The 22,483-nt window shown below is 44.8% G+C and overlaps 1 protein-coding gene across 1 annotated transcript; it reads left to right on the forward strand.

The window, feature by feature from the left end:
• The first annotated feature begins 15,989 nt into the window (after positions 1-15,989).
• LOC121577396 (zinc finger protein 501-like) lies at positions 15,990-21,797 on the forward strand. The gene is made up of 4 exons (XM_045216743.1): positions 15,990-16,074; positions 18,740-18,914; positions 20,115-21,422; positions 21,790-21,797. The coding sequence occupies exons 1-4, from the start codon at positions 16,036-16,038 to the stop codon at positions 21,795-21,797; spliced, it is 1,530 nt and encodes a 509-aa protein (XP_045072678.1). The 5' UTR covers positions 15,990-16,035.
• The last annotated feature ends 686 nt before the right edge of the window (positions 21,798-22,483 follow it).

Genomic DNA, 22,483 nt, shown 5'->3' on the forward strand with positions numbered 1-22,483 from the left:
ACCTTATATGTTTCAACCAGTAAGTTTCAAAAGTTTCTACTCTAAATTTTTATTTATTTATTTCACCTTTATTTAACCAGGTAAGCCAGTTGAGAACAAGTTCTCATTTACAACTGCGACCTGGCCAAGATAAAGCAAAGCAGTGCGGTAAAAACAACAACACAGAGTTACATATGGAATAAACAAAACGTACAGTCAATAACACAATTGAAAATCTATATACAGTGTGTGCAAATGTAGTAAGTTATGGAGGTAAGGCAATAAATAGGCCATAGTGCAAAATAATTACAATTATGTAAGTGTATCCTAACACATTAAAATAATGTATCGCTGTTTCAACCATAATATCTATTTAAGACAGTTATCTCACGATTATACAAGCAATACCAGTCATGCTGAAAATAGTTTCAACATCTTTAGTTACTAATATATTCTAATAATTTACTTAAATCACTCAGTCATCTTATAAATCATAACCAAAACCAAATTACTTATCTCAACCAAATTTAGAATGACAATCCTTAGTGATTCACATTGGTCCTATCACTCAAAATTAAAACCCTGAACTTGATCTGTCAGAATGTACACTTATATTAACATACAGTATAAATATCCATAATTCTAGTATGACCTTCCTCATCCTGAGAATAACTACAGATCATTATCTCAATCCATTCTTAGTACTATTAATTTAGCAGTGTATATACCTCCTACATCAACCTCATACCCAAATTACCAAATTTAGATCAATCCAAATGTATTATTGACACAGCTAACCACCCCTTCCTTCCACGCCACTCAATCTTCTGGCATCTCTTCATTATATTCTTCAGACAGCTTCATCGTTCAAAATGGATTGCCCATGACAATGTCCCAACTTAAATGTCTCATCTGAGCAGCTACCATCTCTACCCCCCATTCTGTATTGTCCATTTGCCAATCAGTATACCAACAACATGAGAAATGTTGTATTTGAACAGATCTCTCTCCATCCTCACTCCTCGTGGACTCCTGTCCCACTCCCGAGAAAAAAAGGCATGAGAGAAAAGCAGTATATTGCTTCGATTGGCTGTTGTAGACCGGATGCAAGTAGAAGTGGTGCTGTACAGGAACGTCTTCAACGCCTCTGATGCTCATCTTCAGCCGGTTTAGTTTTTTTTTGGTATTTTTTTTTTACATTTACATTTAAGTCATTTAGCAGACACTCTTATCTAGAGCGACTTACAGTTAGTGAGTGCATACATAATTTTTTTCTTTTTCATACTGGCCCCCCGTGGGAATCGAACCCACAACCCTGGCGTTGCAAACGCCATGCTCTACCAACTGAGCTACATCCCTGCCGGCCATTCCCTCCCCTACCCTGGACGACACTGGGCCAATTGTGCGCCGCCCCATGGGTCTCCCGGTCGCAGCCGGCTACGACATCTCTAGGTTCACACCATTCTAGGTCGAATTATCCCTGCTATGCATCAAGACACCATCTCTATTTACCTCAAGAGAAGACAGAACGTAACAGTTTAGTTGAGTTCATTTCTAATCCAAGAAATACATATAAACATTGACTATATGACAAATTATTATGTTTTACCAATTATTCTTAATACCAATTTCTAATATACTCCCCTTATCACCCTATCAACTACACCGCAGATTCACAGGATCGGGAAGTTAGACCTCAATTTCTGTTAGGGAAAGCCTCCACAGACAGATAAATGAATGGTGTGAAAGTCAGGTGATTCTTGAAGATCTTGAAGTTCTTGGATGTTCTTGGAAGTCTGTCCCTCCGCCGAGGGAATCAGCCAGAGCACGTAGCTCATCAGTAGCATTCCCATTGCCATTGTATTCTGGCCAGCTCCATCATCCTCAGTTCCCTCATCTCTAGGTCATCGGTTTCCTCGTGGGCTCTGTTGCAGTGGTTTAGATGATACCAGGTCGATCTCCCCTCTATCCGTACAGCCGTTGGTGTAGCCTGGGTGATGATGTATGGTCCCTTTAGGTATGAACCTTCTTCCATCACTAGGGTCTCGGATCATACAGATTCCTTCTCCATTTATCAACATCGTTCTGTGGAGTGTGTCCTTCTAGCAGCATACCAATAGGGAAGTTGAGAGTAACTGCTGCAAAGACATACAGATACAGACACAAAAGAAAACAATACTCCGCAGTGGCGGTGCCATCTTCCTCCTCTGGGTTTGGAACACTCCTACAGTGGGACACATGGATGCAGGTATCTCTCTGCTACTTTCCCCTCCAACGAGGTAGCCAGCAACACCTAGTACTGACCTCCCCACCTTGGGTTTGTCCATCTCTTATTTCTGTAATCCTTTACCGCCAGTCTCCAGGGTGCAGACAAGGCTCATATTCTCCTGCTAGGTTGGGCGGAGAAGCCTTCACCCGTGGGAAGAAAGTCTTAAGAACATTGTTAGGTGAGACACCGTATGCTACTATACCCTGTCTTCTTATCAGTCAGGAGAAGCCTTGAGATTAGGAAGTGCTCATTCTAGCATCTTATATGTCACGAGTTTCAGAGACAGGCCTCCTCTACACCCTGCCTCCTACCACAAATAAACTTGCACCTAAAACATTTAATCTAACTCATAACACATGAATTACTACTGCTCATATTCTTAATACAGTTTGCATATTTACCAAAAAGCCCCATGCGACCAGTACTTCCCCCTTTGGACACATGACTCACAACGTGATTCATGCGTTCAAAAACAAAACAACAACATTGCCTGTTAAACCAAAATAATAAATGAAATTAAAATGACAACCTTTGATAATACCTTAACTTAATTGTATCCCATAAGGTAATTCAAGGAATAGTAAAATTGACTAGCGACAGGTGTCCCTCATTCAGGACTAGCTCTCTCACTCTGTCCTTGTCATGGTCCGAATGATATATAGGACTATTGCCAAATTATAAACTTCTTCATAATTATCAGTATTATAAATGACCCTCAACTCGGTGTAATAAATTACCTTAAATTCCTCATCCTATGTCTCTCGGTTTTCCAGTGTGGGTGATCAAATCACACTAGAAAGTCAGGACAGAGGTCAGAGGTCATTCAAACACTTCAAAAAGGTATTTCATTCTATAGTAGACTAATCATTAACAACAGTCAAAACATTTCATACATTTTATATCCCAAGTGTACAGTAAGTCCTCATTACATTTCTTCTCAAAAGAAATCACGTGTTTACCCACAACTCACTCAGAAAACGTATCATCTCTAACCCCTTAAAACCCCCTAAAATCAAAACAAAAACCCTATATAACCATCATACTAGGTGGGTTGTGTGTGGTTATTTGAAAAATCATACAGTAAAACAACAAACAAAAATGGCCAGGCCTTATTTCATTCGTTAGCTCCCTCTTATGACCTAATCCGGATATCTTCATACTTATCAAACTGCCTAATGTAACTAACACCTCTTCCCAAGACCACATACACGGGAACATCTGTAAAAGATAATGAAAGCCCTTTTCTCTTGGAAAATAAAGTTTACAAATTGTTAACATTTACTCTTAATCATCAACAAGCATGGCGACGATAATTTCACTGTCTTCCCTTAACTCAATTATGGAAAAAGTGACCTGCTCACAATGCGTCTCCTGTGTGATCATGGTGACTGGTACCCTGACTTCCTTTATCAACCCGGACCCTAATGGTCGACTATCAAATGCTCTGATGGGGCGTGGAATGGATAGGGGAACTAATGAAATGCCCTGGCGGCGTGCAAAAGTTTTATCCATAAAGTTCCCAGCTGCGCCTGAATCTACTAGCGCCTTACACTTGGGAACTCTCATGTAATCAGGAAAGTATATGGGTATGGTACAGTGCGCAGCAGAGGGCTCTGAACAAGTGTGGGTGCTCAATACCTGGGGTGATGCGAGAGTTCCCTGCCGGCCGCCTCCTGACCCAAAAGAGCGCTGACGACAACGTGTGGTGGAATGTCCCTTCATGCCTTCCGATTGGCACTGGCGCTGTCGTCCTCCGCTCTCTCTGTTCACGGCAACACCCAGCTCCATGGGCTCTGGATCCGCGTCGGTCGGGACGGGAACGGGCAGCCCTCCTCCAGGACGTCGTCTGGTTGCCAGCAGGTTGTCCAGATGAATGGCCATGTCCACCAGTTCGGTAAAAGACAAACTGGTGTCACTGCAGGCTAGCTCCCGTTGGACGTCCTCCTGTAGATGGCACTGGAGCTGGTTGATCAGGGCCTGCTCGTTCCACCCAGACCCTGCTGCCAGGATCCGGAACTCCAGCGCGAACTCCTGTACTGTCCTCGTCCCCTGCCTCAAGTGGACCAGCTGCTCACCCGCCTCTCGACCCTCGGGCGGGTGATTGAAAACCGCCCGATCCCTGTAGTTCTCCAACACGGCTCCTCCTTCTCTCCAAACCGCGTTGGCCCACTCCAGGGCTTTCCCCGAGAGGCAGGAAATGAGGACGGACACCTGCTCTCGATCTGATGGCGCCGGTCTGACACTGGAGCAGTACAGCTCCAGTTGGAGAAGGAATCCCTGACACACAGCCGGCGTCCCCATCGAATGCCCGAGGTCGGGATATCTGGATCCCTCCGGGTGCTGTGATGTAGGTGGCTGGATCCGGTTGTCCAGCTGGTCTCGACAGATCGGTTCCTCTTCTCTCCAGGCGTTGGACGACCTGAAGAACACGATCCATCGCTTCCCCCAAGCTGGCCAGCATCGTGGAATGCTCCTGGATCCTTGCCATGATTCCAGGTGTGCGGTCTTCTCCCGCTGACTCCATAGTGGGTGAGTGATTCTGTGATGAGGCGTAGTATAGAGGCTTGGGCCTTCAGCAAATGACTTGTGTGAGAATGATACTATGAAGACATAGAAGAGCCTTGTCTAGAATAACAGCCTGAGCTGCAAAATAGAAAGTAAATATGATTTAGGCTAGGCCTATTCCACTATCTAAATATGCCATGCTGTTGTGTGTTATTGAATGGCAATCATGTAACCTAATGAATCACACCTTTTCCAGTATCTGGGAGCAGGGACTGTAGGCCTTATATTAGGCATTTTGACTGTTGTATTTGAGAATTCCACTCTGAATGTAGGCTTGTTATAGCCTTTTGCGTTGCACAACCCCATCACGCAGAGGCTATATCCATATCAATAAATGAGACAAAACTAAATATTGATTAAGTCTTGGCTATAACCTGTCCTGAGTTTAATAGCCAAGGGGTCCCAAATGGTCAAGACGATCTATAACCTATTCTTATTGCCAGATCTGTTTTCCCTATCAGCCCCTGCATGTGCTCCTTCAACTATTTTGTTTAAAATGTATTTAGAGGCTATATTTAGAGGCCTGTGAGCTAGGGTTTCTTTTTAAGGGGAGGCCTATAATAAAAACGGTTATAAAATGTCACGGTTTCGGCCGAGGCTGCTCCTCTTCCTTGTTCGGGCAGGCTTCGGCGGTCGTCGTCTCCGGAGTACTAGCTGCCACCGTTCTATGTTTCATGTTCGTTTGGTTTTGTCTCTTTGTAACACCTGTCCCTTGTTTGTGTTTGATTATGTTCCCTATTTAGTTTCGTTTGTTTGGGTCAGGTGTTATGCGTGATTGTATTTTGTCAGCTTGCCACAGAGGAGTTTGTTCTCTCTCGTTTATTGTCATTTTCGAGAGTTCGCACTGCGTGCGCTTTTTTCTTGTTTTCCGCACTGTGTTTGTGCGTAATTGTTCGCGCCGCCCGGTTGGGTTGGCGACTCTTTACCTGTTTTTGGAATTACTAAAGTCTGTTGAAGTCATCCTGGTTCCTGCGCTTGATTCCCTACACTCATCCACACACAGCACTCTGACAGAATCACGCATCATTCCATGGAATCAGCAGGAGCGACCGCGCCAACAGCAGGTATGGAGGAACGTCTTCGTGGGCAGGAGGATCGGATTAACCAGGTCTGTCATGCCCTGGAGGGGGTGATGAACACTCTCCACCGATGGGAAACCAGCGGGGTACCCACGACCCCACCCACCGAACCATCCCCATCGGTCAGTCCTCCTGTCCCATCTCCGGAACCCAGTGGGATTCGGCTCTCGCTCCTGAGGGCGTACGACGGCTCCACTGCCGGGTGTCAAGGGTTCCTGCTGCAAGTGGAGCTCTACCTCGCCACCGTACACCCGGCGCCCTCGGGACACGAGAGCGTCTCAGCCCTCATCTCCTGTCTCACCGGCAAGGCGTTGGAGTGGGCCAACGCCGAATGGAGGAGAATGGACGCCGCTACCACTACCTATGCGGAGTTCTCCCGCCGCTTCCGTGCTGTGTTTGACCATCCACCAGAGGGGAAGGCGGCGGGGGAGCGTCTGTTCTACCTCCGACAGGGGATGAGGAGCGCCCAGGACTTTGCCTTGGAATTCCGGACTCTAGCGGCCGATGCAGGGTGGAATGAGCGGGCCCATATAGACCACTTCCGTTGCAGCCTCCGGGAGGAGCGTTGGCATGCAGGGACACCTCGTTGACCTTTGACCAACTTGTCGACATGGCCATTCGGCTGGATACCCTGCTCGCCACCCGTGGACGTCCCGGGTGGGGTTCGCCCATTCCACTCTCCAGCACCTCCGAGCCGAGCCCTATGGAGCTCGGGGGTGCTGGCGCTAGAGAACGGAGGAGTAGGAACCCGAGGGGGGCCGTTCCCTGCACTAACTGTGGCCGTGGAGGGCACACCGCGGCTAGGTGTTGGGGAGGGTCCCCCGGTGGAGGAGAAGGCAGGTCACGCATTGGGGGGTCCCCCCAGGTGAGTAGGCGCCCTACTTACCCAGAGCTTTCTGTCGTGCACCTAACCTTGCCTGTTTGTTTTCCACAGGTTGCACCTCGTTCCCAGCATAAGGCGCTGGTAGATTCAGGCGCAGCTGGGAATTTTGTAGATCGCCAGTTTTGTATAGAGTTAGGGATTCCCCTCCTTCCAGTTGATAAGCCTTTCCCTGTTCATGCCCTAGATAGCCGTCCGTTAGGGTCTGGGTTGATTAGGGAGGTCACAGCGCCCCTTCAAATGATGGCGCAGGAGGGTCATGAGGAGACGATTCAGCTCTATCTGATTGACTCTCCTGCGTATCCGGTAGTGCTGGGCCTTCCCTGGTTGATGACCCATGACCCTACTATTATGTGGCGAGAGAAAGCTCTTAAAGGGTGGTCTGCCCAGTGTGAGGGGCGGTGTCTGGGTGTTTCCATAGGGGCGACCTCGGTGGAAAGTCCGAATCTAATGACAGCACTGCATATTCCCCCGAGTATGAGGATTTGAAACTGGTGTTTAGTAAGACTAGGGCGGCGCAGCTGCCGCCTCATAGACGGGGGATTGTGCGATAGATCTCCAGTCAGGAGCAGCTCTCCCGCGGAGCCATGTGTATCCCTTGTCTCAAGAGGAGAGGAAGGCAATGGAGACGTACATCGCTGAGTCTCTGAGACAGGGATACATACGGGCCTCCACTTCACCCGCTTCCTCGAGTTTCTTTTTGTGAAGAAAAAGGATGGAGGTCTGCGCCCGTGTATTGATTACCGCGGTCTCAATCAGATTACGGTGAAGTACAGCTATCCACTTCCTCTGATTGCGACTATGACGGAGTCACTGCACGGTGCGCAGTTCTTTACAAAATTGGATCTCAGGAGCGCATATAACCTGGTGCGCATTAGAGAGGGCGATGAATGGAAGACAGCGTTTAGCACGACTTCCGGACACTACGAGTATCTAGTCATGCCATATGGGTTAATGAATGCTCCCTCAGTCTTCCAATCCTTCGTCGATGAGATTTTCCGGGACATGCAGGGACAGGGAGTAGTCGTGTACATCGACGACATTCTGGTGTACAGTCCTACCCGAGCAGAGCATGTAGCCCTGGTGCGCCGAGTATTGAGGAGGCTGTTGGAGCATGACCTATATGTCAAGGCAGAGAAATGTCTGTTTTTCCAGAAGTCGGTCTCCTTTCTGGGTTACCAGTTGTCTGCGTCAGGGGTGAAGATGGAGGTAGACCGGGTGTCAGCTGTGCGTAATTGGCAGACCCCAACCACTGTGAAGGAGGTGCAACAGTTCTTGGGTTTTGCGAATTATTACCGGAGGTTTATCCGGGGTTTTGGACAGGTGGCAGCTCCCATAACGTCTCTGTTAAAGGGGGGTCCGGTGCGCTTGCGGTGGTCAGCTGAGGCGGACAGGGCTTTTGGGAGACTGAAGGACCTGTTTACCTCGGCGCCGGTGTTGGCGCATCCGGATCCTCTTTACCGTTCCAGGTAGAGGTGGACGCGTCAGAGGCCGGTATAGGGGCCGTTCTTTCCCAACGTTCTGGCACTCCACCTAAACTCCGTCCCTGTGCGTTTTATTCTAAAAGCTCAGTCCGGGCGGAGCGGAATTATGACGTAGGAGACAGGGAGCTGTTAGCCGTGGTACAGGCCCTAAAGGTGTGGCGGCATTGGCTCGAGGGGGCTCAACACCCTTTCCTCATTCTAACTGACCATCGTAACCTGGAGTACATCCGGGCAGCTAGGAGACTGAATCCTCGCCAGGCCCGCTGGACTATGTTTCTAGCCCGGTTTGTGTTTAAAATCACATACATCCCTGGGTCCCAGAACGGGAAGGCAGATGCTCTGTCTCGGCGGTATGACGCGGAGGAGAGGTCCGTTGAGCCCACGCCCATACTACCAGAGTCTTGTCTGGTTGCACCGGTGGTGTGGGAGGTTGATGGCGAGATCGAGCGGGCGTTACGCACCGACCCAAGTCCTCCACAGTGTCCAGTGGGTCGGACGTACGTTCCGCTCGAGGTACGCGATCGCCTCATTTGTTGGGCTCATACGTCCCCCTCCTCTGGCCATCCAGGTATCGGCCGGACAGTGCACTGCCTTAGCACGAAGTACTGGTGGCCAACGTTAGCTAGGGATGTGAGGATTTATGTCTCCTCCTGTTCGGTGTGTGCCCAGTGTAAGGCGCCCAGACATTTGCCCAGGGGTAAGCTACAACCCCTGCCTATTCCACAACGACCCTGGTCCCACCTCTCGGTGGATTTTGTTACCGACCTTCCCCCTCACAGGGGAATACTACCATCCTGGTCGTTGTGGATCGGTTCTCGAAGGCCTGTCGTCTCCTTCCCATGCCGGGTCTACCCACTGCCCTACAGACCGCTGAGGCTCTGTTTACCCATGTCTTCCGGCATTACGGGGTACCCGAGGATATAGTGTCTGACCGAGGCCCCCAGTTCACCTCCAGAGTGTGGAGAGCGTTTATGGAACGGTTGGGGGTTTCGGTAAGCCTTACCTCGGGTTACCACCCGGAGAGTAATGGGCAGGTTGAACGTGTTAACCAGGAGGTGGGTAGGTTTCTGAGGTCTTATTGCCAGGGCCGGCCGGAGGAGTGGGCGAGATACGTTCCGTGGGCCGAAATGGCACAGAACTCTCTCCGCCACTCCTCCACCCAACTAACCCCTTTCCAGTGTGTGTTAGGGTACCAGCCGGTTCTGGCACCTTGGCACGAGAGCCAGATCGAGGCCCCTGCGGTGGATGAATGGGTACGGCGCTCGGAGGAAACATGGAACGCTGCCCACGTACATCTGCAGCGGGCCATCCGTCGGCAGAAAACGAGCGCCGATCTCCACCGCAGTGAGGGGCCTGTGTACGCACCTGGAGATCGAGTCTGGCTCTCGACCAGAAACCTGCCCCTCCGCCTGCCCTGCCGGAAGCTGGGTCGGCGGTTTGTGGGGCCATTCAAAGTCCTGAGGAGGTTGAACGAGGTGTGTTACAGGTTAGAACTGCCTATTGACTATAGGAATATTAACCCCTCGTTCCATGTGTCTCTCCTCAGGCCGGTGGTAGCTGGTCCACTCCAGGAGTATGAGATAGAGGAGACTCCTCCGCCCCGTTGGACATTGAGGGGGCTCCGGCGTACACCGTGAGGTCCATCCTTGATTCGAGACGCCGGATGGGGGGTCTTCAATATCTCGTGGAGTGGGAGGGGTACGGCCCGGAGGAGCGGTGCTGGGTGCCAAGGAGGGACATATTGGACCAGTCCCTGCTGACCGAGTTCCATCGGGGTCATCCTGCGCGCCCTGCTCCGCGTCGTCCGGGTCGTCCCCGAGCCCCGGGTCGGCGCACGGCTGGAGCCGCGCGTCAAGGGGGGTACTGTCACGGTTTCGGCCGAGGCTGCTCCTCTTCCTTGTTCGGGCAGGCTTCGGCGGTCGTCGTCTCCGGAGTACTAGCTGCCACCGTTCTATGTTTCATGTTCGTTTGGTTTTGTCTCTTTGTAACACCTGTCCCTTGTTTGTGTTTGATTATGTTCCCTATTTAGTTTCGTTTGTTTGGGTCAGGTGTTATGCGTGATTGTATTTTGGCAGCTTGCCACAGAGGAGTTTGTTCTCTCTCGTTTATTGTCATTTTCGAGAGTTCGCACTGCGTGCGCTTTTTTCTTGTTTTCCGCACTGTGTTTGTGCGTAATTGTTCGCGCCGCCCGGTTGGGTTGGCGACTCTTTACCTGTTTTTGGAATTACTAAAGTCTGTTGAAGTCATCCTGGTTCCTGCGCTTGATTCCCTACACTCATCCACACACAGCACTCTGACATAAAACACAAATAGAGTTCTAAAATCATCCCGTAAGACACAAGTACCTAGAATGATAGCCTAAATTGCAATGCCTACAAGTTGAAGGCATATTTTTTATTAGGCCTAAATTAAACATTGCATTATTAAAATTATAGGCTAAAGAACTTTGGAGAATTTAGATAATTTTGAATACACACATGGATTTCAATAAACAAATGGATAAGACTGTTCTATTCTCTTTGATTTAGTTCCTATTGCAACTCAGACAAATGACAGAATGGATGATATACTGACTGACTGACTGACTGAACTGAATGAAGGATTAATTAAATGTTCAAATATGTTGGAATGATGAGTTGCAAGCATCATGCATGCTCTGCACTTTATTTGGCTAGTAGGCAAACAGGCCTACATTAGGGTATAATGACTCTATGGCTGCATGCCTCCAGAAGGGCATCTTCTGAGGCGGAGGGGTGCTTTTACTAAGGTGCATGGTGCTGTGGTGCTGCATGGAGATCACAAGCTCTTCAACTGGGCAGCAGTGTCGCAATGGAGGGAATAGCCTATACGGAGACTACCTAAGACCACTGCAACATAGTTATTGTAAAGTGTGGGAATAAGCTTATGCCAGACTTGGCCTACGTTTAACCTTTCCCTTGTTAATTTCAAAGTCCATATGTTCATGACCCGATTCATATAAATCATGTCAAATTATTTTAAATTCATATTCCTACAGAATATGCTTTGGCAAGATTTTGAGTGATTAAATACATTTCAAAATATTCTAAAATAAAATATTTTGAGTGGCAAAGACTCCACTGGTCATACATTATTCATAGATTCTCCAAACATCGATTATTATTATATGTTTCATTATTCCTGGTATATACTACTGGCTATGATTGCAGACAGAGCTATATCTTGTGGAAGGATGAAATAGTATGAATAAATTAATCAAAATAACGTTTTGATTAATGTCTATGATTGCAGACAGAGCCCAGAGAATGGGATGGTGCAATATCGAATTAGTCATTTAAGTGATAATGCCCGAGAAGCCGTTGTTTGGAGGATATATTGGCACAGGTGTTTTCAGACCCGAGATGAGTTGTCAGGCCCGAGTCGGGACTATATCTTCCACAAGATATAGTCCCAACACAAATCTAGGGTTGCTACCCAAGCCGGCTGGTCGTTTGTTCTATCGGTTCGGTTGCTAGAGACTCGCGTCTCTAGCAACCGAACCGATAGAACAAACGACCAAGTCGTTCGTTCTAAATGTTCCATTGCCATACTGGCTGTCAACATTCTTATCCCTTGCTTGCTAGCTAACCAACTATGGCTAACTTACAGTCACGTCAAAAAGTGCAGCCAGAATATCAGCAAAGTAGCTGCATTTGCATTTGTTTTAAGCTGTTTTCTAGTGACATTTATTTAGATACATCCATAGCAATGAGCTAATGAGGCGCGATTTCTCCTGGCATAGAACATTTATTCACTTGTCAGGACACTGTTGTTCAGAGGAGCTAGCCAACAACACAGCTAATACAATCGCTTCAAACTGTAGCTGGAAAGACTGCAAACTAGATGCACTTCGTTTTGATTTACCTTTTTTCAATTGACATATCTTTGTATATATCATTTAAAATGATATCAGCTGATTAATGATTTAGACTGGCTGAGAAATGCTGCCTGCCTGTCTGTCTCGTCCCGACTCCCAACACATTACTATGAGACAGCTGGAGATCGAATTTGAATATTGAAACAATGTTGCAAATGTCGGAGAGACAGACAGAAAGGTTTATACAAATCTCCGCTATTGAAAAGTAAATGTTAGTGTAAAATAAATGTGAAATAACGTTTTACAGTGGAGATCAAGTTTATAAAGTGCCTGGCTGGGCTGATGAGACAGTGGATTGCACAGTCAGATAAATAAATAGTAAATAGGCATTTTAAGGTCATAGATTTAGCTGGTGGTAACTTGTGGAATAGACACCGGCTGGAATGAGGTTTTAACCAATCAGCATTCACGATTGATAAGGTGCATGCATGGGGATGTCCACGTCACCCAGAAATATACCCATGCTGTAGTGATACACCTAGCGGACTGAAACTTCACTGTTGTAGGCATAATACAGCTAGTTCTATCTAGACTTGCACTGGCAAACAAATCCATTACATTAGCTACTGTGGTATCTGATGAATTTATGACTTTGCTAATGGTTTCAAATGGTTTTAGAGGATGTTGACTCAGCTTAAGGGGAGCATCTGGGGAGTAGTTCTATAGGGGCACCCTAAAGCCGAGGAAGTCTGTTAGGTGGAGTCCTGGGATTGGTCTGTAGGGAACACCCATATCAGGTTACATAGGATGAATACAAGGGTTAAAACAGAGGACGGGGAGAATAACATATTACAGATTTGGGTCGTTGTTCTCCAGATATCGGCAGATATCTGTAAATTGACAGCTGGAATACTTTGATATAAATAAACCTTTATAATCAAAGTACAGTGTCAGCGGAATTCTTGTTTCACAGCATCTCAGCATAGTTTTCTCGACACCACACTACCTAAATGTAAAGTAAACTCAACTGAGGAGTAATAGCGAGTGGAGACTTTTCATTTGAAAACATGCCGGCTACCTCTTTCCGGTTTCCCTGACTTCAGGATTTTTTATACAGTGTTATGCTTGTTGGCGTAGCACTCCTTACAGGCCGTTTGGTGTATGTTTTTTTTTGTTGGTGAGATGAAACTGCCAAAACTCTGAAAGGTATTATTGTACGTCAGAATTGTAACACAAGATTTGTTCTAGCCTAAAATGTTAGTCCGTAATCGTAACATGGTGTTTGTATGTTCACCGATGAAATTTCACGGTTATGTTTTATGTCTCACTCATGGCTTTTCTTACGATCCTAACAATTTACGTATGGATTTTCTTACGATCCTAACGATATGTACGTTCAACCTTTTGGCAGCTATCTGGCTCCATAGTTTTGGATCGATCGAGATACCAAGGAGATCTGTCTGAAGTCTCTATGAAAATCATAGATGTGTTAGATGAGGTGGCGTTGGTGAAAATATCAAGATGTATTCATTTTTTTATTTGTTTGTATGTCCAAGGAGCAGAAGGAGCGTGCTTTGCACCTGAAAAAGATATTGGATTGGAATGTGTCGTGTGGATCTGTGAAGCAGGGCACCTATCAAGGGGGTTATCTCTGGAGTGGCTCTAGAAGTGAGTGCAAAGGATGTAACTGAAGAAGTAGATGTAGTGGTTGATGCACGCTGACTGACCCGTATGGTGATGGAGTGAGGAAGACCATTCCATCCATTATTTTGTTCTTTGAAGAAGAGTCTCTCTCTTCGTACGTATATTTGGGTTATGTGAGATATCCTGTAAGAGCCTTCATGCCCAAACCCTTGCAGTGTGATAAATGTAAACTATTTGGACGTGTGTCAAGTGTATGTAGACGGGAGGCATATTGTATGTCAGTTGAGGCGAAGTGATGCAATTGTGGTGGCGAGCATGCACCAGAACTCATGAAGTGCCCTGTTAGGGTGAAGGAGACCCAGGTGGCAAGAATAAGGGCTGTCCAGCATGTCTCCTATCCGGAGGTGGTGAGAATGGAAGAAGGAAGTAACGTTGAAGACCATGGTAGTTGGATTAGAAACATCATTAAATGTAACTCACCAACAGGATCCTTACATGTTGCACATTTAAAAAGGTGGACTTTGTATAATTGATTGCAGGGGCGCAACTTTCACTATGGACGGGAAAACATATGGAAAAATCTCTAATGTTACAGGCTTCACTGTCATGGTGCACACCGGTTTCTTCATCCCGTTCCCACCCACACCTGCTGGGCTTCTGTCCGACTCCCACCCGCTACTGTAAGAACTGGTCCCAAACCCAACCTCAGTCCAGTAATGCTATTTTAGGCGTATGTGATGCGCTCTATAGGCAATATCAAAAACATAAAAAAATAATGTAAGAAATTGGTTAAATTACCATAGATTATATGTTTTTACAGGGCTATATCAGCCAATATGCACTTTATCTTGAGCTATTTTTAGAGCCTACCTTTTAGGAGTGGGAAGATTTTCAGACGGAGAAATAATGGGTGATCAATATTTAGGCCTATTTCTAGGCAATATAGTAAACTATAGCCTAATCATAGGCCTATTAAGGAAGTACTTTTCCTTGGAAAGATAACTGCCCCGTGCTTCTTCGCCCATGCATAGGCTATAGCCTACTCTATTTAATTGAGGCCACACGTGCACCTAATCTCGCAGGTATGGCTACTGAACTGGAAGCAGCAAGAATGATGACAGCAACATGTTTTCAATAGTCCTATAGGATATAGCCTACCTTTTAGGAGGACGATTTGCAGGCAGAGACAAATAGATGGGTAATCAATACTTATTGATAATGAGAAGGTGCAATGCTCGCTCACCATAGTAGCCTAACCTATTCAGACCTAAGTATTCAGACCCCCTGACTTTTTCCACATTTGTTATGTTACAGCCTTATTCTAAAATGGATACAATTTTTTTCCCCTCATCAATCTACACACAATACCCCATAATGACGAAGTGAAACAGGTTTGTAGATTTTTTTGTGCTAATTTATCGAAATAAAAACATCAGAAATAGCTTTTTTACATAAGTATTAAAACAATTCAAGATGGGATGGAAATTGTGTTGGGATTGAGTAGAGTTATTGACTAGACTGGTGTGGGTTAGGCGTGCAGGCGGCTCGGGCTGGCTGATCAGACTGGCAGAAATTTTATATAGAGGATGTCTTAATAAAGACAATCAAAAGTCTTTGTATTTTTTCAAGAGTTGTTCATTTGTTAGGCGATTGGTTAAAGGTGCAACAGAATATTTATTATTGAATTACCTTTGATCTAGTTCAGTCTTATTATTCACTTACCTAGCTTGATGACTGTGGTCATTTTTGCTTAATTTTTGTTCTAAATGGAGACGGCATATTGGATTGTGTAAAAAGGCGTAAAATGACCTTTAAATGCCCATCAGAATTCTGGGGGAGGACCCCCATACAGGTTATGATCCCACCACTTATAAAACCAAAGTGGCACCCCTGGTTTATTGCATTGGATTTAAAATGCACAGTACAAACAAAGAAGAAATCTGAGAAAATAGGCATCAATTGTGAGTGCAGCTGAACGTTTTGGGGGATTTTACAGCAGAGGCATTACAAGGAATCCTGTCGATATATGTTCCGTCCACACAGGCCCCTGATCCTATGTAGGGATGTGATTTGGATTATCACTGAAGGGGTGGGGCATTTTGGGATTAATTAAATGTTTGTATTGTGCGACTGTATTTCCCCGGCCCTGGCCCCCCTTTCACGAAATGGATTTCTTTTTTTTCGTTCACTACCCGTACAGTAGGTGGCAGCAATTCAAAAATAGGTGTAGTCTACCATAAACCTTAAAGAAGAAGAAAACAACAGCAGCCTATCTGTACTGTTGTTGCCGACAACATTTCATGTCAAATAAAGAAACAGTAGATTCCTTAATGAATTGGGTAAGTCTGGTTTTAACGTTATAGGTCTGCTGTGCTGTATAAAATTTATAGGTTTAGTTTTCATCATCTTTGATCCTCCACATTCCTGTGCTCGTTTTAAACGGCTGGATAAAAAAAAACCCTGACGGTAAAACTTGTTTGGATTAAATTTTTACTTCAACAAAGTAGCCTACTACTATTCATGTTTAGGAATCTGTGACTATGACCTAATTATCTCTCCTTTCTCCCAAAGTGTTCACATGTTCACATCACTTCACTGATTTCGAACACATTATCCATTATTTGACCAGATACTCAAGTGGCCGCTCTAACAAAGAAAATACATGTCTTCAAAAATGGAAGGCATCGGGGAAGAGGCAAGATCAGGTGGGACCATTATAGCCAATGAGAGGGCAGATATGCGTGTTTCCACTAGTTGACACAAAGTCAAACGTCTATATCGCAGTGCTTAATTTGTATTTCGGGAGGCACGAGAGGGGTAGTTATCCGAGGTGCTCTGAGGTACCGGAACACATTGAGAAAAGAAAGTGTCAAACACAACGTAGCAGCGCAGCAGAAAGAGTAAACAGCTAAGTAGCCTACTATCTATGGTGGTGAAACTGACAGCACTCTCCAAGGTGCTGATTAATTCAAAGCATTTTAAATGTCACTGCAGTATGCCCACATAGTTGAGTATACTTACGGGGCTTACACAAGTCAGAATGTCTTATAGGCTAATTTTCTAGACATCCATGTACAGCAACATTTTTAGACAACACTGCAGAAACCCGCCATATGCATATCCACACATACTCAGCTGTGGGGCTTACATACCCAAATTTCAAATAATTTTCAAGACATCAATGTAGCTGTAGAACAAATATCGGAATATAACTTCAAATAAAATAAATAAATGTAGGCTACATCAGAACACACATATCAGAATATATAGGCCTCATGCCTATGTGATAATATGAAGGACATATTCAGATTACCTTCACAGAACAAGTTTGTAAATAAAAAATAAAGTCCTACCTTAGTTTTCAAAACCTCCCACAATGACTCTCCCCATGTCAAGTCCATTTAACTCCTGAGAGTACATTTCTTGCTCAAAGCCATGAGCGGGCCTGTGGCTGTGACGTTTAGCCTCCTTCTAAGGCTGTTCTGAAGACTCTGGCTGTAGTGTCTATTTTTTCATTTTGAGTGTTAACTATAACCTGGGTGTCCTCTTTAGCCTTGTCTACAAGGCTTTCTGCCACCAAATGTGCCTTGGTTGGAGCATGTTCAAAAACCTTTTTTCTGTGGTCTCTTTGTTGTTTTGTTGTTTTACGTCTGAGGCAGAGGATGTTACTGTACATTCCACCCACTCTTTTGCTAGATTAATCCCTCCAGTCGTTTCTAGACCCAAGCTCCCTACCTTTTTGCATGTTTTACAGCCCAACTTTGAATTATAAATGACAAGCCAGGGGTTAAACGTTTGCTTGTTCTTAACCTGCAAATTGCACCAGCTCCGAGCACTTTGTCAGTGGATTAACTATCCCCCTACCCCCAGCTCCCCATCTCTAGTGGAGGTGCCTGTGCCGGTGGTGATGCTGAACTGGCAGAATTAGCAGCGCTGCTAGCTAAGGCATCGCCACCAGGAACAGTTTGCCCCTCACTCCTCTCCTCAGGCACTGACAGTTCTCTGGCTGGTTCTGGGTTCGATTCACCATCTTTCTCTTTTTGGACTTCAAAAATGTAATCAAACTCAATTGCCTTTTCTTATCCCGTTTTTTATTTGGCTTTCCCACGATTCAAATTCAGTAGGGAGACGACTAGCCTAGACTACATTTCATGAATATGTAGGGACCTCTTAACTAGCTGACCACCACTACCAACACCTGTGTCAAGATCAGTTACTTACCCCACCGGCCCTCCCCATAACCTCTATGTACAATTAAGAGAGCAGGTCTGGAATCAGTGTGGCAGGATAGGATGATTACACAGAAAGATCACGGCGCTTTTACATGGTCTTTCTGGGGGGCGGGAGAAATAACGAGGAGGCAACTTGACTTAACAATTAATAAATCATGCTGCGAGAGGTACCAGGTCCTTGCAAATAGTTGCCAGAACAAACGAAGTCAAATCTGATAGGTGCCTGATGCTGTTCCGGAAGGATCCGGCTAAAATTAAGCTCTGCTATATCGTATTTTTATTTATTTAGGGTTAAGCATAAAGTTAGAAGTGTGGTTAAGGTTAGGTTTAAGATCACATTTTAATAAGATCAATTGTAGAAATGGGCGTGGTTTGGCTTTGTTTGTGGTAACTAGTGACAACCAGGCACTTCTCACAAAGTTTTTTTCTCTCAAAGTTGCCGAGATGTCACGTGTCGTACTTTTACCAATACACTCCTAACAACCTAATCGTTACAAAATTTATATTTGATCAAATAAGCCAGAAGCCAGATTTTGGGCCCAGTTATCCCTCTCGCTTCTCCTATTCCTCTGTGTTTGATAGGAAATGACTGGTATAAGAATTATGGTGGAAACTAGCCCATGCCTCCACCAATCCAATGCTCTTAGATCTGTGGGTTGTAGTGAACGATTGAACATTTCAGGTAAAAGGACATATTCGAGGGATGCACCCAAATCAATCCGAGGTTTAGACAAAATGTATAAAATATTATTTTTAATGTTAATCTATGTAGAATACTTCTTGCCGCCAACAGGACAAATCTAGTCAGTCCCCCTCCACCCTCCAGGAGTCCCCAGGTCGACCGCCTCCTGGTACTTTACTGCTGGGTCTGGTCGACTGCAGGAAAACACCGGGGCAGAGTGGAACTGAGAGAGGAGAAGTGGAACATGGAGATTTGATTTCATTAAGTAAGAACCATGGCGTGTGGATTAGACTAAAGTCTGCTTCCGTAACAATTCATTGATTCATTATATATTGATGAAAATATCTGGTCATTCCACTCAAATTTGAGAAGTGTAACTTGGTCAAAAACAACTTTTGATTTCACCTAATTTTAACGTTCTGTCATAAAAAGCACATGGTCAACTCATAAAAAACATGTTTTCCCATTTCTAGAGGTTAAATACTATAGTAAGTGTCCATGTTGACCGTAACAGGGGACTACTGAAAACAACAAAAACCCTAGTTTACATTGGTAAAATAGTCCTTTAAATCAGCCGCAAATTCGCTTATGACAGGGATAATGGAAGCTAGGTTTATGCCACAGGGAGTGGCAACTGAATGCAATTTTCACAAAAATATGTAATTGTTAAAATATTTCTACCATGTCAATTTTTGGGTAAAAGGGTTCAATTGCTCAGTTTTCCACCACAAAACACCAGAGATTTGACAAAAGATTAGAACCAGCTCACCTGCTTTTACGCTATGATTTGACTATTAGATATTCAATGTTTCTTTTGCAAAACAAAATAAGGAATAGTTTCACCATATTAAAACTAGAGTTCAGTTCATGTAACAGGGTTGACCTTAAAATGAGGGAGAGATGTAAATATGTCACTAATAACATTCATAATAATGTTCAGAAATGACTTTGTCAAAGCAACAAAATAACTAGTGCTTTACAATGAGTATGTTTACATGTACACTCATAATTTGACATTAAACTAGTTATGGCAGTAGGCTGAGTATGGCTTTAGTCATGTAAACACCTTACTCTGCTTATCTTAATTGGCTTAAGGTGACAATCGAAGCAACGCTGTTAAAAACACCTGCTTTTCTGATCAAGCTTTCGAATTGTTAGGACACATAAACGCCTTAATCAGATTGAGGCATATTTAATCTGTGCATGTTCAGCACGAGCAGCACTAGCGTCCTTATTTTGTGCGAGTGCAGTGAGTTCAGGAAAAACTGAAAGTATGCATCTTAGAAATAGTTTTCACATACAAACTTTATATATACCGAAATCGGAATCAAATATGCTTATCAAAAAATAACATGGTCGCTGTGATAGTACGTTTATTTTGATTGGCAATTTTCTTCATTTATTAAAGTCCCATCAGGTAGCCTGATTTCAGATGTACATGCTATTCATTATCTTTGTTTCACAGGGGACAGCCCTAACCATTGCTCTCTCAGTGGGAGGGGCTTATCATCTGGGGAGCCTCAACAACAACATGATGCTGACAAGACGTCTCTCCAGAAGAGTCTCTCCAGATCAGAACGTCTCAATAAACACCAGCAGAGACTTATAGGGAAGAAACCCCACCACCGCTGCTCTGACTGTGGGAAGACTTTTGCTCAACTGAGAAAATGTATAATTCACCAACGGATTCACACTGGAGAGAAGCCTTATAGCTGTGATCAATATGGGAAGATCAATAAATCAAGAGACCTGACTATACACCAGCGCATACACACAGGAGAGAAGCCTTATTGCTGTGATCAGTGTGGGAAGAGCTTCAATCAATCACGAGACCTGACTATACACCAGCGGATACACACAGGAGAGAAGCCTTATAGCTGTGATCAGTGTGGGAAGAGCTTCAATCAATCAGGACACCTGACTATACACCAACGCATACACACAGGAGAGAAGCCTTATAGCTGTGATCAGTGTGGAAAGAGCTTCAATCAATCAGGACACCTGACTACACACCAACGCATACACACAGGAGAGAAGCCTTATAGCTGTGATTGGTGTGGGAAGAGCTTCATTTATTCAGGACAACTGACTATACACCAACGCATACACACAGGAGAGAAGCCATATAGCTGTGATCAGTGTGTGAAGAGCTTCATTCATTCAGGACACCTGACTACACACCAACGCATACACACAGGAGAGAAGCCTTATAGCTGTGATCAGTGTGGGAAGAGCTTCAATCAATCAGGACACCTGACTACACACCAACGCATACACACAGGAGAGAAGCCTTATAGCTGTGATCAGTGTGGGAAGGGCTTCAATGATTCAGGACAACTGACTACACACCAACGCATACACACAGGAGAGAAGCCTTATAGCTGTGATCAGTGTGTGAAGAGCTTCAGTCATTCAGGATCCCTGACTAAACACAAGCACATACACATAGGAGAGAAGCCTTATAGCTGTAATCAGTGTGGGAAGAGCTTCAGGAAATCAGGACACCTGACTACACACCAACGCATACACACAGGAGAGAAGCCTTATAGCTGTGATCAGTGTGGGAAGAGCTTCAGGAAATCAGGACACCTGACTACACACCATCGCATACACACAGGAGAGAAGCCTTATTGCTGTGATCAGTGTGGGAAGAGCTTCAGGAAATCAGGACACCTGACTACACACCAACGCATACACACAGGAGAGAAGCCTTATAGCTGTGATCATTGTGGGAAGAGCTTCAGGAAATCAGAACACCTGACTACACACCAACGCATACACACAGGAGAGAAGCCTTATAGCTGTGATCAGTGTGGGAAGAGGTTCAGGAATTCAGGACATCTGACTACACACCAACGCATACACACAGGAGAGAAGCCTTATAGCTGTGGTCAGTGTGGGAAGAGCTTCAATCAATCAGGTTACCTGATTACACACCAACGCATACACACTGGAGAGAAACCTTACTCCTGTCTATGTGGAAAGAGCTTTGCTCATTCTGGGTCACTGAAAAAACACCAGAAAGCACAAATGTGTTGTGATTTAACTCCCTCCTCTCCGGCACAGGTTCCAGATCCCTAAATAAAGTTTAAATACATGACTCTTTACAATATGTTTTCTATCTCCCATTCTCTTAACAGTTTACTGAGTCTGATTACCATGGTAACTTGTGTAGCATAATATGCAGCTCTGGATCCAAATGTATCAAGCGTCTTGGAGTAGGAGTGTTGTGGGGTGGGGGATGTTGAGGTGGGTGGGGGTTTTCAAAACGGTATCTTATTTCATTAACTTCTATTATCCATTAAATAATGTAGAATAATGTTTCAACAATAGTAGGTGTATATTAATGTGTGAGGAAAATAGCCTTGAAATGTGCATCTTGTCTCATACAATCATTGGTTCCTGTAGGTGCTGGGTAAAGATTTGAGGGGGAGACGGTCATGTCCCCCTCATAACTTTTGGCAGAATGCCCAGAATATGTTCTATAAGTTAAGATAGGAGATGGTGCCAGTCATATGAAGGAACCAACTGTTAATTATGAATTAATTATTAATAATGAATAATGTAAATCATGCTAATATAATTTGTCTGTGTAAGCAGTATATAAGAGAACTAACGGGACTGCCCCGAAAGAGCTCCCGACTGACGTTTACTATGGTGCATTAAGTTTGTTGGAACCTCTCCAGCTTGCTGATAATATATAATTATTCATTTAATTTTGGCTTTGAGTCCCTGGTGGTAATTTCCACAACACGTATTCAATACAAAAATAAATTAAATCCATTATCTTACATGAAGGAGATGTGTCACACTGCATGATGCAAATGGTGGTCT

Source organism: Coregonus clupeaformis, unplaced genomic scaffold (assembly GCF_020615455.1).
Source record: "Coregonus clupeaformis isolate EN_2021a unplaced genomic scaffold, ASM2061545v1 scaf0787, whole genome shotgun sequence".
Taxonomy (NCBI): domain Eukaryota; kingdom Metazoa; phylum Chordata; class Actinopteri; order Salmoniformes; family Salmonidae; genus Coregonus; species Coregonus clupeaformis.

What these genes read in the sequence shown, in the direction of transcription:
- LOC121577396 (XM_045216743.1), top strand. Translation starts at nt 16,036, where the DNA reads ATGTCAAATAAAGAAACAGTAGATTCCTTAATGAATTGG. An exon ending in TAGATTCCTTAATGAATTGG is followed by an intron (nt 16,075 to 18,739) that starts GTAAGTCTGGTT and finishes TAATCTATGTAG; the next exon opens with AATACTTCTTGCCGCCAACA. An exon ending in TGGAGATTTGATTTCATTAA is followed by an intron (nt 18,915 to 20,114) that starts GTAAGAACCATG and finishes TTTGTTTCACAG; the next exon opens with GGGACAGCCCTAACCATTGC.